Raw genomic sequence first — 15615 nt, 5'->3', positions numbered from 1 at the left:
GTTGCATTTCATAAGCACAATCAAAATCTCAAACCGCAAAATGTAAAATGTTTCTTTATTTTCGCCACTCTTTGTTGATATTATGTTGTTTGCGTTGTCAAACTTAATAATACGACATCTTTGTAATTTTTAGATTGTAAATGAAAATGATGGTTGGTTTATTTTTAGTTGAGCCTCTAAGCACTGGTCAACAGTCAATACTTGAAAAATGACTCAGCTGTAGATTATGACGCACGCACAAACATTGCCCTGTGTTAACGTCTTTGATAACGACTCTTTGCCAGACGCGGGGGTATCATTACACTAACAACAACATCATTTGCAAAATGAAATTCGTCCAAAACCTGCTGACACGGAGTGAACGCGCTCACTTAACAAATGCACTTGTTCATCTTGCCGGTTTGACAGCTAATGTCAAATCGACTTCTGTTTCAGTGTAGTTTTCTATTCGAACGCAAGCGTTTTCTCAGTATGGTCCGCAAAATTAAAAAAAAAAACAATTCTGCCACGAACCAGTTTCCATTTTGAATCTAACATTTTGTGTTTTTTTTAATTATGGAAACTCCAATATATCATATAAAACCGTAATTTTCTCTCATACAACTCAATTGAAAATGGAAGAAAAACAATTTTTTTAAATACGGGTTTAATCTACCGAAAGAAAGCAATTTTTTCGTCTTGTGTGCCAGCGGCATATTTGCACAATTTTATTTGACAGAATCGAAACATTTTTATTTATTTAAAATTCAAATAATTATTATTATTTCACCACACAACACAATGACGACTATGTTTGATACTGCATTGAATACACTCATCAATGTAGTTCCCGTCAAAATGTGTGGCGTTGTTGGTTTGACGTTTAATGATCGAGACTATCGCGGTGTTGCCAGAGCGATGAATGAAACTTCAATTATACTCATAAACATATTGCGTCACTGATATAAAAAGTTTGTTATACAGTTTGAGGTGGTCAATTCCAATGAAATTTTATTTTCTTGAACTTCAAGAGATTATTCGATATGTAACTGAGTAGGAGAGATGTATTCTGATTTATTGTCATTCGACACTTGGACTTTTGGTTTGTGTTGACATGAATACTGACTTCATCTATTCTCGTCAGTCATTCCATTGCAACTGACGTCATAGCTGATTCAAATTACTGAAAGGGACGTTATTTAAGTAAAATATGCATAAAATATATAACAGAAAATGAAATTCGAACACATGCGAAAGACTTATGGAGTACCTTGAATCATAGAATTCTCAGAATTCAATTCTGGTCAATAGGGCTCTTGAGATTGATGATTTAATAAAACATTTTTATGATAAGAGTTGAGTTGATTTGATTCTGCTAAAAAACAGTTCTTATACAGCTGTGATGAAGTATCAAAAATGTCTTATTGATGTTCTTTCCAAAAATGCGTTGAAATAGATACTAGTTTAGTAAAATCTCGTGAAAAAAAATCCCCAGACGTGGTGAATCAACGTCAACAACTGCAAATTTCGTCTGACATCCAACAAAACTAAGACGTTAGTATTTTTATCGTTTGTTATCAGTGATTTTATATCTGTATGGTTGTGATATCACGGCCGATCGAATTTCTTTATCAGCAGAAGGCCATAAATGTGTTGTCATAATCAATGTTTGCACAAATCTCATTCAGGTGTAAAACCGCATCAAATACTTTTTGATTCAGTTTGGATAGTTTCGATAAACTGATGCCTATTATAAACAAATCACCACCATCAATTTCCATTGAATTGAATAAAAACAAATTATGGATCAACTAAAAATTTATTAAAATTGGTTATATAAAGCGTAGATTGATTGCATAAAACAAAATAAATGTGAAACAACGGAAAGCAAAACAATGGTAGAGCGATAAGGTGATATGTGATAAGATAGTCATTTTAACTAAAATTCATTTGGAACGTTTTACAAATCGTGGCAAATCATATCAGTGAGTGAGCTTCGGTTTTTGTGGACGGAACATCGGAATTTCAGCGTTTATTGGTGATGTTTTTTCGCTCAAAATTGACAACCAATTTTATTAAATCGATTCGGCGCGCGACCGTCGTGCAAAAGCCATTTTAATGAATGCTTTAATTTTCACATAGAAAAAAAAATTATGAATCGTGTTCACGTTTGTTCTATTTGGAAAAAGGCAAAGCTTATAATTTAACTTTCAAATATCTATTCACTAGAAACACATTTTCCGGAATTCTTTCAAAATTGTTTGGTAAACGAGTGACTAACAGCGTTTTCTCGTGCAAATAATTCATTGTAAAACAATTTATACGATTTCGGACAATCAATAGCATTTCTAGATTAAAATTAGGCATTAACGTTATTAGATAGGTAGCTCAAAATGAATATGATGCATTCGTAGCGAATATTTCTTTGGTTCTCACGTTAAACTTTGTTAAAGTGCATCAAAAATGGATTTATCGAATCGAGTGCCTGAAAATGGGTCAACACCAAAAACTGCATCCGTGTTAGTGCACCATAAACCGCGTCTGAATCTATTTGATTTGGTGAAAACGGGCTTGAGTTCAACGCTTGCAATAATCGTTTTCATTGGAATTGGCCATGTGGTGAAATGCGTTGCCGGACCATCAGCAATTCTCTCCATTTTAATAGCGGCATTAATTGCATATTTAGTAGGTAAAATTGAATTTCAATGCACCAACGAAAAGCAGATTTTCGTCGTTCATCTTACGAGTATACAAACTTATTTCTCTTATCCTTTACTTTTGAAATAAAACTCGGAATTATTCTCGCTTTTATATTATATCAGAATAATCAACTTTTTGCATGTTTTTTTATTCCGAAAATTAGGTACTTTTTACACAGAATTAAATCGAATGATAGTGTTATCGACGATAGAAGAATCGGCACAATTATCGCGTGTTGTGGCTACAGTGTCTGATGAAACGATAGTGGGCCAAATAGACAATAATGCATATGTTACAAGAACAAGGTATAGAGTGGCAATCGAATGGTTGTTGCCATCGTATGAACTTGTTTATGTTTGTAATGGTGAATTCGCTGCATTTGTAATTGCATGGAATTTGATTATGGAGTATGTGGTGATTGTGGCACTGATCTCCAAAACATTGATTATCATGATTGATGCACTATTTTTCGACTCAGTGGGCCATTTGACCGAAATCATTCCAATGTCATGGTATTTAGGCGAACATTTCGATGTACTGGCACTTCTAGTGCCAATCATAATAGGCGGTAAGCTGAAAATCAAATGACCACGCACCACCTTTTCAGTCAAAGCACCGGAAAATTTTTTGTAACACACATTTTCTCTTTATACGCATATTCCAGTTCCGTTGTTGTTGTTGCTTGGACGAAACACCATATTCAATGTGGTATCAATCGCGTTGAGTTTGTTGATTGTACTGATTTTCCTATTTTTCGGCATTTTCAACGGTAAATATATACACCAAACGGTTGATTGAAGCTTAAGCTACCATACGCGGAATTTAATTGAAACGTTCCACCGTCATTTGCGAAATGTTTGATTTTTCGCTTCAATTGAACACACACATTTTTCAAATATGTTTAGGCTTGTTGATTATTATTTCCGCTGACTGATTTGAGCTCTCAGTCTCTTTATCTTTCTGTCAAACGTTGAAGCGGCAAAAATATTGCAATCTCGTCAACGATGCGATAGCATTTTTGTGTCAATAAAATTAAACGTTTCTTATCGTTTCAATTCATTTGGAAAAGCCGACATTTCGAATTGGGATCGCGGAAACGGATATTCGAATTTGGAAACAGGTGGTTTTTATGCTTTTGGCGTAGATGGCGTCTTCAAAGGTGTTGTCATCATTTTATTCATGTTTATTGCATTTGATACGATGTTGTTGAGCCGATGGGCCCAATCATTTTGCTTTTCAACGCGATATTCCAGTGACACGGAACCAGTAAGCATCGAATATTTCACCAAAACCGTGAACCAAGCCATTTTATCAATTAACACCATCATTCTCCTATGTTTGCTCGGCATGACATTTGCATTAACGACCATTCAACCCATCTATTCAATGGTAAGTTTCAACACTTTGAACCCGTTTCAACTTTTTCTCTTTCTCTTTTTTATTGTGGGAGTATTTTTCATGGAATATTTGGCTTTTCAACATCAATTAACATTTGGAATATGCTTGTTTGGTCGGTGTGTTTTTCAGGATAAAAGCTTGCCGTTGTTATCTGTTATCGATGCAGTGTTCAGTGATTCGAATGGGCTCAGCAACGCGGCAACGGTAACCAAATTCATTATATTAATTGCTGGCTCCATCGCACTTGTTGGCAGGTAAATAAAAAAAAACTCTTTTCTCCCGCATTCGATATCTACCTCTTCTCCTGTCTCTCATTCAATTCATTGCTTTCGTTTGATTCCCGGCTGAAATTTTCACATATATAGCCAAACAATTTTGCAGCACAATTTCAAATATTTGCGCTAGCAGTACGCACCACAAACATAAAATGCTTGCTCACTCTCTCTTTCTCTATCTCCAATGGAGATTCTTCATTTGCATCGGTGTGCGAAAACCAAAGAGCCACTTGGAAATTGGCTGGGAAAGAGTTTGTGATGCATGAAAAGCAATGATTTCAATATCAGGCAAAGCATTTTAACTTTACGCATCGCCTCAATGGGCACTAAAAGAAAACATATTTTGGTTAAGTTTTTGCCACACAAACGTGCCAATTGAGCGATGTGAACGGGGTGGTGTATGTAGTGTGTGTTGAAAATGAGATGCATGAAATTCAATGTGGGTTTTTGCTGTTTAATTGAAAAATTAGCATGCTAAGGTAGTCAAGGGTAAGTTATTGATAGACATGTTCCGCATCACTGATTCGCATTCATAACTCTGTCTTTAGAGAGAGAGAGAGAGGGCGAAAAATGTTCGAAATCATGTTTATCGACACACAAAAAGAGCATATGAGTTTTTGGCCATTTCCAAAAATGTTCCGTGCAGATTCGATTTGATTTTGTATTACTTTTTGGAATGCATTTCAGTTTCATCGAAATGGAATGGAAAACTTGTTATTTATTAGTTTTCTATGGTATTTGGTTCCTTTGAACGCAATCTCAAGCACAAACAGTTTGTTGTTTGTATACAACGACCAACACGAAAATCCCAGCAAAATTGATGCTAGGCTACGAGCGAGCAAAACTCATGTAACATCCAATAACCAAAAACACCAATTTATTTACGAATTAAGAACAATCTTTGGCACTTAACGAAATAAGTTCGCTGTTTTTTTGTATATGTATTTGTGTGCGACGTTCACTCTCGTTCTCTCTCTCCCTCCCCTCCCCCCATTCTAAAAATGTGTCTCTGGTGTTTTTCCACGTGTATAGTTTGTATGCGATGCTGCATGCTGAACAGCGTGTTGTGCAAACGATGCTATCGACCGATGCGGACGATTCAACATTCAAATTATTTGGAAAGTTTGGCTTAAACCATTTACAACAAGAAATACGGCAGCAAAAAACAACGGCAACCGAACACAACGGCAACCAAAGACGACGATGGGAAACCGGTGCTTGTTTATTATTTTCAATACTTTCCGGCTTGTTGGCTGGATTATTCGCCATTGAACATCTCATTAATTTACTTTCGATCGGTACGTTGCTCATGCTGTTCGCTCTAACCATTGACATCATGATTTTGAGGTAAGTTTATGTCTTGTTCGCTTTTCATTTTCGCCCGGCGACGACGTTATGATCCGTTAAATGCATTGCTTCCCCTCGTGCACGCGACACCATCGCAATTTTTACTTGATTTATTTGCGCTCATCTTTTTTGTTCCCTATTCCACACAGATACTCCGGGCGCTTGAAACAACAACATCCATGTGAAAACGGAACATCGGCAACAGTCACGAAATCAACGCGTTCCATAAGTTTGGTCACAATTCTGCTCTCCGCTTACTGTGAGTTGCATTTTCGATTTTTGAAGTTTACCATTTTGTAACGTATGTAATTTATCTATCTGCACATTTTCCACCAGGTTTATTGGCAGCAACTTTAGCCATTCTCATCAAAATCGTTATTTCGAAAGCTGTTACCATCTCAATGACTTTGTGCTGGATTTTCATTTCCATTTTAATAGTAAGTCTTTTGGTCATTGTTCTCGTACTTGGTGCACAGCCCAAAGGAAATGCAATTTTCTCCCTCAATCTCTCGCATCCACTTCTTCCGGCCATCGTCTTATTCGGCTGCATCTTTCTGTTTACCGCCATCGATGTCGCCGCTTGGATTCGACTAGCTATTTGGATGACCATTGGTAATTTAGCAATTATTTTCAATGATTTGATGGTTTTTGTGAGAACATTTTCGACCGAGTTAAAAAAATTACATGAATTGAAACTTTTAAATAGGATAGACTCAGTAAGTTTTGGAATTAATTCCGATTGGCTACCACTGAAATGAAAGTTTTTTTTCATCTGGTATTGTCAAATTCTGTATATCTTGCGATCAGATATCATTATAAAGAAGACAATTTTCAAACAAAAGCTTTAGAAAACTCGCTACAAAATTGGTTTTTAGAATCTTAACTTTGATTTCAATATTTATTTTTTTAAACTTCTTTGTTCAGGTATACTTCTATATTTCATCTCGAAAAAGCAAAAGAAAAACCACAAATGGACGGCAAACGGTGTAACAAATGATGCATTCACTTCCGAAATGGAAATCAATCAAAATAATTTCGCCAATGCTATGACAATCTCCAATGAAACCATAAAACTAAATGATAATTCTTCGATCCAAAGTCAAGATGCAACTATTTTGAATCGTTCACCAAACGAAATTCCTCCGAAGAAGGCCGATGTCAAGACATTTGAAACAGACAGTGTTGAATTTGAGCTTGAAGAAGTGACAAAAAGTCCAATCGAAGAATTTGATGTTAATAGAACAGAAATTAAAGCAATTCCAAAAACAAGCCCTCCGCAAATTGATCATTCTAAACTGAATGAAATATCTTCTGTGGATGATATCAAACATATGTGTGTTGAGCGTCGTGAACCAAATGGAACTGCTTATTTCGTGGAAGTCGATTTAGTTCAAAGTGGTATGGAAAATGAGATGAAAAATTGTGAAGTTACTGCAAAGGATATCGAAAATATTGGCGAGAATACTGAGGAGCTTGAGAAAAATATTGTTGAACGAGTTTTTAACCAGAATGACATCGAACTGTGGCCAAAGCCCGAGCCAAAACTAATAATTCTATCAGCAGCATCTGAATTCGAAAACAGCGAAACTGAAGAGGAAGAAAAGGAAGTGCGCGCCATTGTCCATGCATCAAATGAACATTCGTCTCCATTTGAACTGTTGGACTCGACGTCAATTGAATCGTCGATACCATTCAAACATTCATCATCATTCGAGTGTCTAACCCCAAATAAAATGGTAACATCACCTGGCGTTATACGGCCAATCGGTGTATATGAAAAGCCAAGGCGATCGCCAAATTTCCAAATTGGAGTTTACGAAGCACTTCCAAGGCAGAAATTGCTCTACGAAAACGATAAAGATCGTTTGGCATTCAAAATGCGCTTAGAGAATTTGTTTGGTCAAAGCGATGAAATAGCAGCCACACCAAATCGTGCAAAATCGAATTTCAGCAGTCCAATCCAACCACATTCGATGCGATTATCAACATTGAATCATTCTATTAGCGCTCCAGAGAGTTTGCACGATGAAACCGTGTCGAATGGACTGCCACCCAAAGAGGTTCCTTCGAAAATTCCAATTCCACCGGCATTTAATCAAGAACTGTATGATACGGTCGGACGTCGAAACCGAAAAGCATTTCCATCGGCATTCGATGTGATTGACGTCGATGGCACCATAAAAGACCGCATGCCGTTTGAAAGTGTCAACAAAAAAGCGAATTTGTCGCGAACAAAAGCCCACGACAATCTCACTGAACTGGGCGGTGTTGAAAACAATGCACCACCAAATATTAAGCAAAAGCTCGAAGAAATTTTCAGCAAAGGTCTAGCAGCAACGCAACTGGATGTGCCAGTGGATTTTGAGGCAAACCGAAATGGCAATAATGAAAATATTCGACGAAGCAAACGGCTCGAACCATTCGATACGGTGCGAAAGCAAAAAATGTTGTTCAGTGACGTTTTAAAATCCATCGGGCCCGATATTCATTCGAATTTGCATCCGACCCATACAACGGCTGCCATCGACATACAAGAGACACAACGCCGCGAATCGCTGGATTAAATACGGAATGATCCATTAAAACTTACCGAAATGCAAACTGAAAAACACACATTGGAACAAAGCTATCAATAAATTCATGAGATTATTTTTTTTGTTCCGTTTCGTTACGTTTATAAAACTAATGCATTCGCTTTTTTTTCCCTGATCTGACACCGTATTTTCACTTGTCATGAACACTACCCAACTGGGTTTTTTGTGCACATTCTCTCTTCATCGACTCAATATTTCCAATCCCTCGCGATTTGTAAATTTTACAGGGATGGAAAAAAACAGAGTGCGCATTCGATGTAATTCTCATTTCAACATGTCACTAGCAAACGATTGCTTTCTTTACAATGCAACGACTCGATTTTCGCATACTTCTCCGCTTCATTCTCTCCCTGTTCCATTTTCCCTTTTGCTTTCTCTTGCCTCGCGCTATCCCTTCCGTCTTTCCTTGTCCGTCTCTGTGAGATTTATTCATTTTATTTTGCCAGACTGAAAGCGGAAAAAACAAACTGATAAAATATTCATGCAAGCAGATGAACCGCGAAAAATGGGGGAGATTTTTGAAAAGAGCGACATGCATCTTTTTGAACTGTTTGTAATGCAAAAGTCGTGTGTTCTATGTTCTTTTTTTTTCTTCTTGCATTGATTGCAGCCTGATCCACGTGGGACGAACCAGAACAAGTCAACTTACTCGCGCAAACACCCAAAAAACATCCATTAAATAATGAATGAGATTTCTTTTGTTGCAACTTCCAGAACAGACGCGCTGCGCCATCGTAGCCAAATGATTCCGCTTTTATATCGTGATTTATACGCGATTGGGTACAGTTGTTTTTTCATCTCTGAAACGAAAGCGATGATTAAATTATTTCGAATTGGCAGCCGATGCACCGCTTGAACCATTAAACAAACCCAAAGCACGTACTATTCATATTTTATTTCACAGATTTAAAGCACTCTCACGAAACTAGATTCATACAACAATTTGATCCAATAAAACATTCAACACTCTAATCTGCCGCTTCCGTGCGCCAACACATAACATTCCAAATTCATTATTCACAACTACAACATTTCATGTCATTTGCACTAGATCAACTCAGACATTTTTAATGCAAGCAACAGCATATTTTGTACATATACAGTGCTCTTTTTGGTAGTTTTTTTTCTCTTGGATTTCGGAAGACTGACTTGATTTTTTCCCATTTGGAGAAGAGTCTTGCATTCGATTGGCAAAATCGAGGTAAGTACACTTACTATTGTGGATGGAGTACCCATTTCGAACTTCAAGCAAAACTCAAAATCAACACGTAAAATATCAAGACACGTGGTCGTTTTTTTGCAACCGAATACACTATCAATCGATTGAATTTCAAATTGAATGTTTTATTTCAAGTATTGCGATTGTAATACGTGCATTTGGAAAAACATATTTTTATACATATATTCGATTGAAACATTGCTTCAAACGAACGAATGAATAAATGAATGATTTCACTAAAAATAATAATAAAATAAAAAGAATTACATTGGTAATCCCGAACTTTTCCGTACCGTTGGCCTTCGTTGTCCGTAAATACTTTTGGTTATTTTTTGTGAATTTTCTTGAAATAAAGGCAGTGAAAATATAATAATAAAAATAAAGTGAAAAATCGGTCACTTTAACTAAAACTTCGACAATTTTGTATGAGAGGTACCCGTAAACCGATTCTTATTGGCTTTAAACTTTCTGAGGGTTCATTTTTTGGAGAAAAAATAAGATTCTGAAAGTTTCATGTTGATCGCATTTGCAGAAGTTTGGTTTTTGTCCCTTAATTTTTTTCCAAAAAAATGTCGACAAAAATTGAGGACAAAAAATCAAACTTCTGCAGATGCGATCAACATGAAACTTTCAGAATCTTATTTTTTCTCCAAAAAATGAAACCACAGAAAGTTTGAAGCCAATCAGAATCGATTAACGGGTACCTCCCATACGAAATTGTCCAAAAATCGGTAATTTTAGTCGAAATTTCGAAAAATTTGTATGGGAGGTACCCGTAAATCGATTCCGATTGATTTCAAACTTTCAGAATCTTATTTTTCTTCCGAAAAATGAAATCCCAGAAAGTTTGAAGCCAATCGAAGTCGATTGACGGGTACCTCTCATACAAAAGTGTCAATTTTTTGAGGTTTTTCTTAGGGCAAGTACCCCTGGATCAAATCGAAAATGGCTCATCTTCGAACTTAAACTAAGTTTTTCAGATACAAAACTTTTGGCATTTCCAGATTTTGATTATCCCAATTATTTTTTGAGTTATCGTGTTTAAAAACAGCTACGACGACGACAACGATAACGACGACGACGGCACACGAACGGAAAAGTGTCTCAAAAAGTGGTTTTCTACGCGTTTCATGAGTTTTTATGATGATCTAAACCAATTTTGCGAAAAAAGTTTTCGGAACCAATTCCTATACTTTCCCTTGACACGTTGTGTACGGAAAAGTAATAACTACAATAGGTATCAGTAAAAAACGGATGGGGTTAAACTATGTAACTTGAAATAAACAGTATTCCAGGTGAGTACATATCATTAATCATTTGATTTAAGCGAGAATCAACTCGAAAATTTTCCTGAAAAGAAAAATTGATAAATTAAATTTTCAACTGAATTTTGAAGTTTACCACGTTTTTCATTTTTTGTACTACCTATCTATTCTGATGATTCGTCATAATTAAAATGAAACAAAAACCTCACCTAAACAAAAACATTTAGGAAAAAAAATTCAAAATTTCTCGTAGAAAGTCTTCAATCTAGTGGGAAGGTGCATGAGATATATGTTAGTTTTCATCTGTCAAATTTGTGTGTGTTTGGGTGGATGATTTGAAAATTGTTTATAGTGTTGATTGGCATTTTCCCGCCCAATAACGGTACAATAACGACAACTATGGCATTTGCGGCATTATTGTCGGCAGTTCGTCCTCAGCGTTTAAAGAGTATTCAGCATTAAATTTGCAAGCAATTTACAGTTTGACATCGAGAAAAGCAGCATCTGAATGGTGTGCCACAAGTAAGTAGTGGCGGGTTGCATATCGTCGAGCATGGAATTTTATAAAAATGGCAAAAGTGTTAACGAGGAACCATTGAAAAGACATAGAAAGGAACAGTGGGAAAACCACATTCTCTTTTTCTCACTCGCCCTTTCTCATGTCGACAGAGAAAGAGAGGTATTATCATGATCGTTGCCTTCGTCGCTATTGTTTCTCATCAACATTGTTGAGTTTTTGGGTTTTGTTGCAGTGCTCTAATAATATTTATAGTAAAATTAATGTTCACTTCGATTGCGATGCGAAATTTTTTGTCTATTCATCGAAAACGAAGCAAACCAAACCGGTGAAGACGAAGAGTGTGTTTAGTGTGTGTCTGGGTTTGTGTGTTTTAAGCTCTTTATATTAGTTTTTGTCTGGCAAGTGCTTTATATATGAAAGAGGAAGAGAGACAGGGCGTATAGTTTTCGGCGTCACTTGTTCTGTTTTCCATGTTAAAAATCGAAACAGATCTGGTATCTCGTGTGAGTAGCTCGAGAAATTCACCACTTGTTCTCGCCAAAAACCGACTTGTGGAGGAACAGCAAAAGAGCGAGCGAACGAACAATGAACGGAGAGCGAACGAAAGAAAATGCAAAAAATGTGTACTGCTATGAAACGCTGTTGAACACTTAGGACCCATTTAAAACATGCTTTTGCCATAAATTTAATTTTGTGTGTTCCGTTAATTATTGCTTTATTATGTCGTTGTCGTCGTTTTTTTTCTCTCTCGCCTTCTCTTTCTTTTGCACTACGGCTTGCTTATTTTCGTATCTCTTGGCCGAAAATTGCGTGTACTATGTGTGCATGAGAGAAGTTTTTTGGCAATTTTTTTTAAAAATTTTTTTTTTTGCAGTGTCGATCCGAAAGAGCAAGAGACGAAGAGAACGATTGCGTAAACGATATTGGAACGGAGGCTGTGCTCGTTTGCCTCGACATGAATTATTATTTTATAATTGTTGGGATATTTGGTGAAGACGGTAGCTAAGGTGCGAAATGGCAGAACTTGATCAGAAAATCAATAATTTGCCTGAATTTTCTCCGAGTTTTCTCTCTTATTTCTCAATTTCTAGGACAATGACCACTGAATGAACACGAACAGCTTGCGCATAATTCGAATGCAATATAAACCGGTTTCGGTGTGCATGTGAATATAAATTTCAGTGCCAAAATGCAAACGTCGCTTCAATGTGCCCGATAGAGGCAAGAAGAGAAGAATGTACACGCTTCAGTTTCTCTCTTCATTGTTTCGATGCGTCCATAATTCTTTTTCACGTCCAAGCCAAAACATGACACCGTTCCCGGCGATTGTTCTCAGCTTCGACGGTGGGAGATATTGGCCAAATGGGGTTAGAAGGGGAGGAATTTCCGAGGAAATGTGTTTAAATAACTCCGGCATTTTCCATTGAAACATATTTCTCGCCTGGAATATATTCATAATCTGGCACAATGAATGCAGAATGCACAGATATATCGCAGATTTATTCACACATTTTTGCCAAGCGACTGCTTTTTCATTCTTTCAGATATCTCGTTATTGAAATAAGGTAACAAATTGCAGGAACTGCACACAATTCTTTCGTTCCTTTCTTCTTCTTTTCATCAATGTTGATTTCTTGACCTGAGACAGCCACTGACCCATATTTATTTAAGAATTTTGAAACGATGCAGACAAAAACTTGGCTCTCATTTCATTACTTATGCTCCAAACAAATCTCAAAAAAGTTGGACTTGTGCCAACGACATTGTGGTTGATGTTTGGTTCATAAATGACCATTCAAAGCAGAAAAAAGAATATAATCGAGAAGACAGAACAGAAAATCGGTAGGAGCACACAATTTTGGAGCCTCTGTCAGAATGTAAACATGACAGCTGTTTCTCGGTGTGTTATCTTTGACATGAAACATCATGGTAAATTCTTTGTGCTGTCGCAATAACATTCTCGAAATTTGCAATGACATCGTGTAAAATGGCAACCGATGTTCAAATTAGAAACGTCAACATGCAAATCAAAATTCAAATACGAACCGGTAGACTGTCGACGTGTGCGACCAATCGGTTAAATGATTGTCATATAGCTCTGCCCACATTTGCAATGCAAAAAGCAAAAAAAAACTTTTCCAATCTTACATATAAATTACAAACCGAAAAAACACTGAAAAACGAAAGCGACTGCAAGTGAAAAGATAAACAACAATGTGACCTTACAGCCAACAGTCTGCACAATAAACTTCGTCCCTTCATCGTTTATTTTCTTTCTTTTTCCAAGTCGTACCTCCTTTATTTTTTTCCATTTCTTTTCATTCGTCTTTCTGTTTATATTTGTACGGTACATTCTCGACATCATTCAGCAGAAATCATGTATCTCTCTCTACCTGAACTTCATTTGATTTTGACGCTAGAAAAATGTCATGAAACATGATGTTTGGATGACGCAGACGACGAAATGAATGGAAGAAAATCGTGTAAATAACCAATGAAAAAAAGTGTCCAATTTATCAATTTCAAAGTAATTCAGACTATAGAATGGACATGAACATAGCTTGTTTGCCGGTAGCCACATTCAAGATTGATCAGCTAATTTTTCATTAGGCTCATAAAACGACCGGCGTCAAATACAAACACTCTAAAAATCTCGCCTTAAAAATAAAATCGCCATACTCAAACGGGACCAATTGCTTTAGCCACGAATATGTGTCTCTCATTTGTATACTATACCCACTGTTGTTCTGCCATGGCTCAAGGGTGCTTGATAGTTTTCTTTGGCGCTTTGTTTTGTCTGCGCAACAAATTGTATGGAAAACTGTATTTATGTGATTCAATGGCAACGGGTCAGTCAGCTACACGAGCATTGTGCATAAGATCTATATTTGGAATGCACTCCTTCTCAGGTGACAAGACGACACTTTAAAAAAAGCAAACCACCTTTCTCTCTCTGGCTGTAATTTCAAACAGTGTCACTCGTTAAACGAAGCGGTCGTATCAAATCGAAATTGGATGCCTAGCCTGAAAATTGCATGGGGATAACAATAATAAACACCGATAAAAGGCATATAAATAACATGGCAAAATTAATTGTCTCCTTGTTCATTCACGTGCCCAATTCTGTACCATCTTTTGCTTGGCATTCACTTCAGCCATCAGAGCCGGTTTAATTTATTGCCTGTCGGCACAGAAACACAATCTTTCTGTTCCTTTCACTTTTTGATTCTTCTTCTTTTCCCCATCCAGCATAGAGTCCTTCTCTTTCAGATGGTTGCCATGGAATTTTCCACCTTTAATCTCTGTAAATTTTCTTTCTTTTTACCGTTATTCTCGTTCTCCAACATTTTGTTCTTTTTCATTCTGTTTCATTCTCTTTTGCATTTTTCGTTTGCTTTTTTCCTTTGCTTTCAACCGATTTCTGACTCCATCCTCTTCACCGCGGCAGGTGTTTCAATGCGAGTTCGATCCATATGTGTGTGTGTGTGTATACGCGTTTTTTTTACCGAATGCGAAAACTTTCCCTTAATCTTGTTGTTGCAAATGTGGAATATGTGAACAAGAGATTCTGTCGGCTGATCTGTTATCGCTAGTTTTAAATCGGATTTTGTAAAACGAATTTCTTTTATTCGCACAAAACGGTATCGCTGCAAGCGAGGAACAAACCTTTTTAACCGAATAAAAACAAACGCATACACACATTGCGTATCAATCTATATTGGCAATAACTTTTGCGATGATCTAAACACAATCCGGATATCCCGTCGACCGCCGGCATATGCGTTGTTGTTTGATGATGTATTGATGCTATCCTCACGAAATGCTCCAAACAAAAACACCAACCAAATTCCAAAATCAACAGAATGTGAATTCGGATTGCAGATGTTTCACTGGTAAAAATACAGATAAATAATTTCCATTAATTCATCGATAAATCATTTTGGTGTTTCCTTTTTTGTGGAAGTTCAAGTATTACAAAAATTTCTCTTTCCCCTCTTCTTTTGGGGATGTTTGAGATCGAAAAATTCTTCTCAAACAATAAAAAAACAGATTTACAAAAAAATGTATATTTTTCTCATTTTCAGACTTTTTTTTCGTATTTGTTTGTGGTTGTGGAGCAATCAAGCGAATAAGAGCATTCATTCGGCCACTGTAATTAGCTTATCGCTTGCGTTCAATCAATTGAATGCTTATCAAGTGATTGAATAAAAATTCACATTTGGCAGATGTTGGCGGAGAATTTCAATTCGAATTCAGACGAAAGAATAATAAGGAAATTCATTAATGATCGGGATTATTATACGGCCATTTCGAGCAT

The 15615-nt window shown here is 36.6% G+C and overlaps 1 protein-coding gene across 2 annotated transcripts; it reads left to right on the top strand.

Annotated features, from left to right (window-relative positions):
* The first annotated feature begins 1637 nt into the window (after window positions 1-1637).
* On the top strand, window positions 1638-8381 carry LOC129568229 (uncharacterized). 2 transcript variants are annotated; one of them, XM_055445880.1, is made up of 10 exons: window positions 2277-2287; window positions 2433-2668; window positions 2843-3247; window positions 3344-3448; window positions 3749-4068; window positions 4207-4331; window positions 5385-5699; window positions 5849-5958; window positions 6036-6311; window positions 6624-8381. In XM_055445880.1, the coding sequence occupies exons 2-10, from the start codon at window positions 2443-2445 to the stop codon at window positions 8261-8263; spliced, it is 3522 nt and encodes a 1173-aa protein (XP_055301855.1). In that variant the 5' UTR covers window positions 2277-2287; window positions 2433-2442; the 3' UTR covers window positions 8264-8381. The 2 variants fall into 2 exon arrangements, with proteins under 2 accessions (XP_055301854.1, XP_055301855.1); XM_055445879.1 differs by having other exon boundaries at window positions 1638-2668.
* The last annotated feature ends 7234 nt before the right edge of the window (window positions 8382-15615 follow it).

Source organism: Sitodiplosis mosellana, unplaced genomic scaffold (genome assembly GCF_009176505.1).
Source record: "Sitodiplosis mosellana isolate CC-2019 unplaced genomic scaffold, AAFC_SMos_1.0 Smas_scaffold_17, whole genome shotgun sequence".
NCBI lineage: Eukaryota > Metazoa > Arthropoda > Insecta > Diptera > Cecidomyiidae > Sitodiplosis > Sitodiplosis mosellana.
The sequence above is the reverse complement of the archived record's forward strand: the minus strand, read 5'-3'. Positions and strand labels throughout refer to the sequence as shown.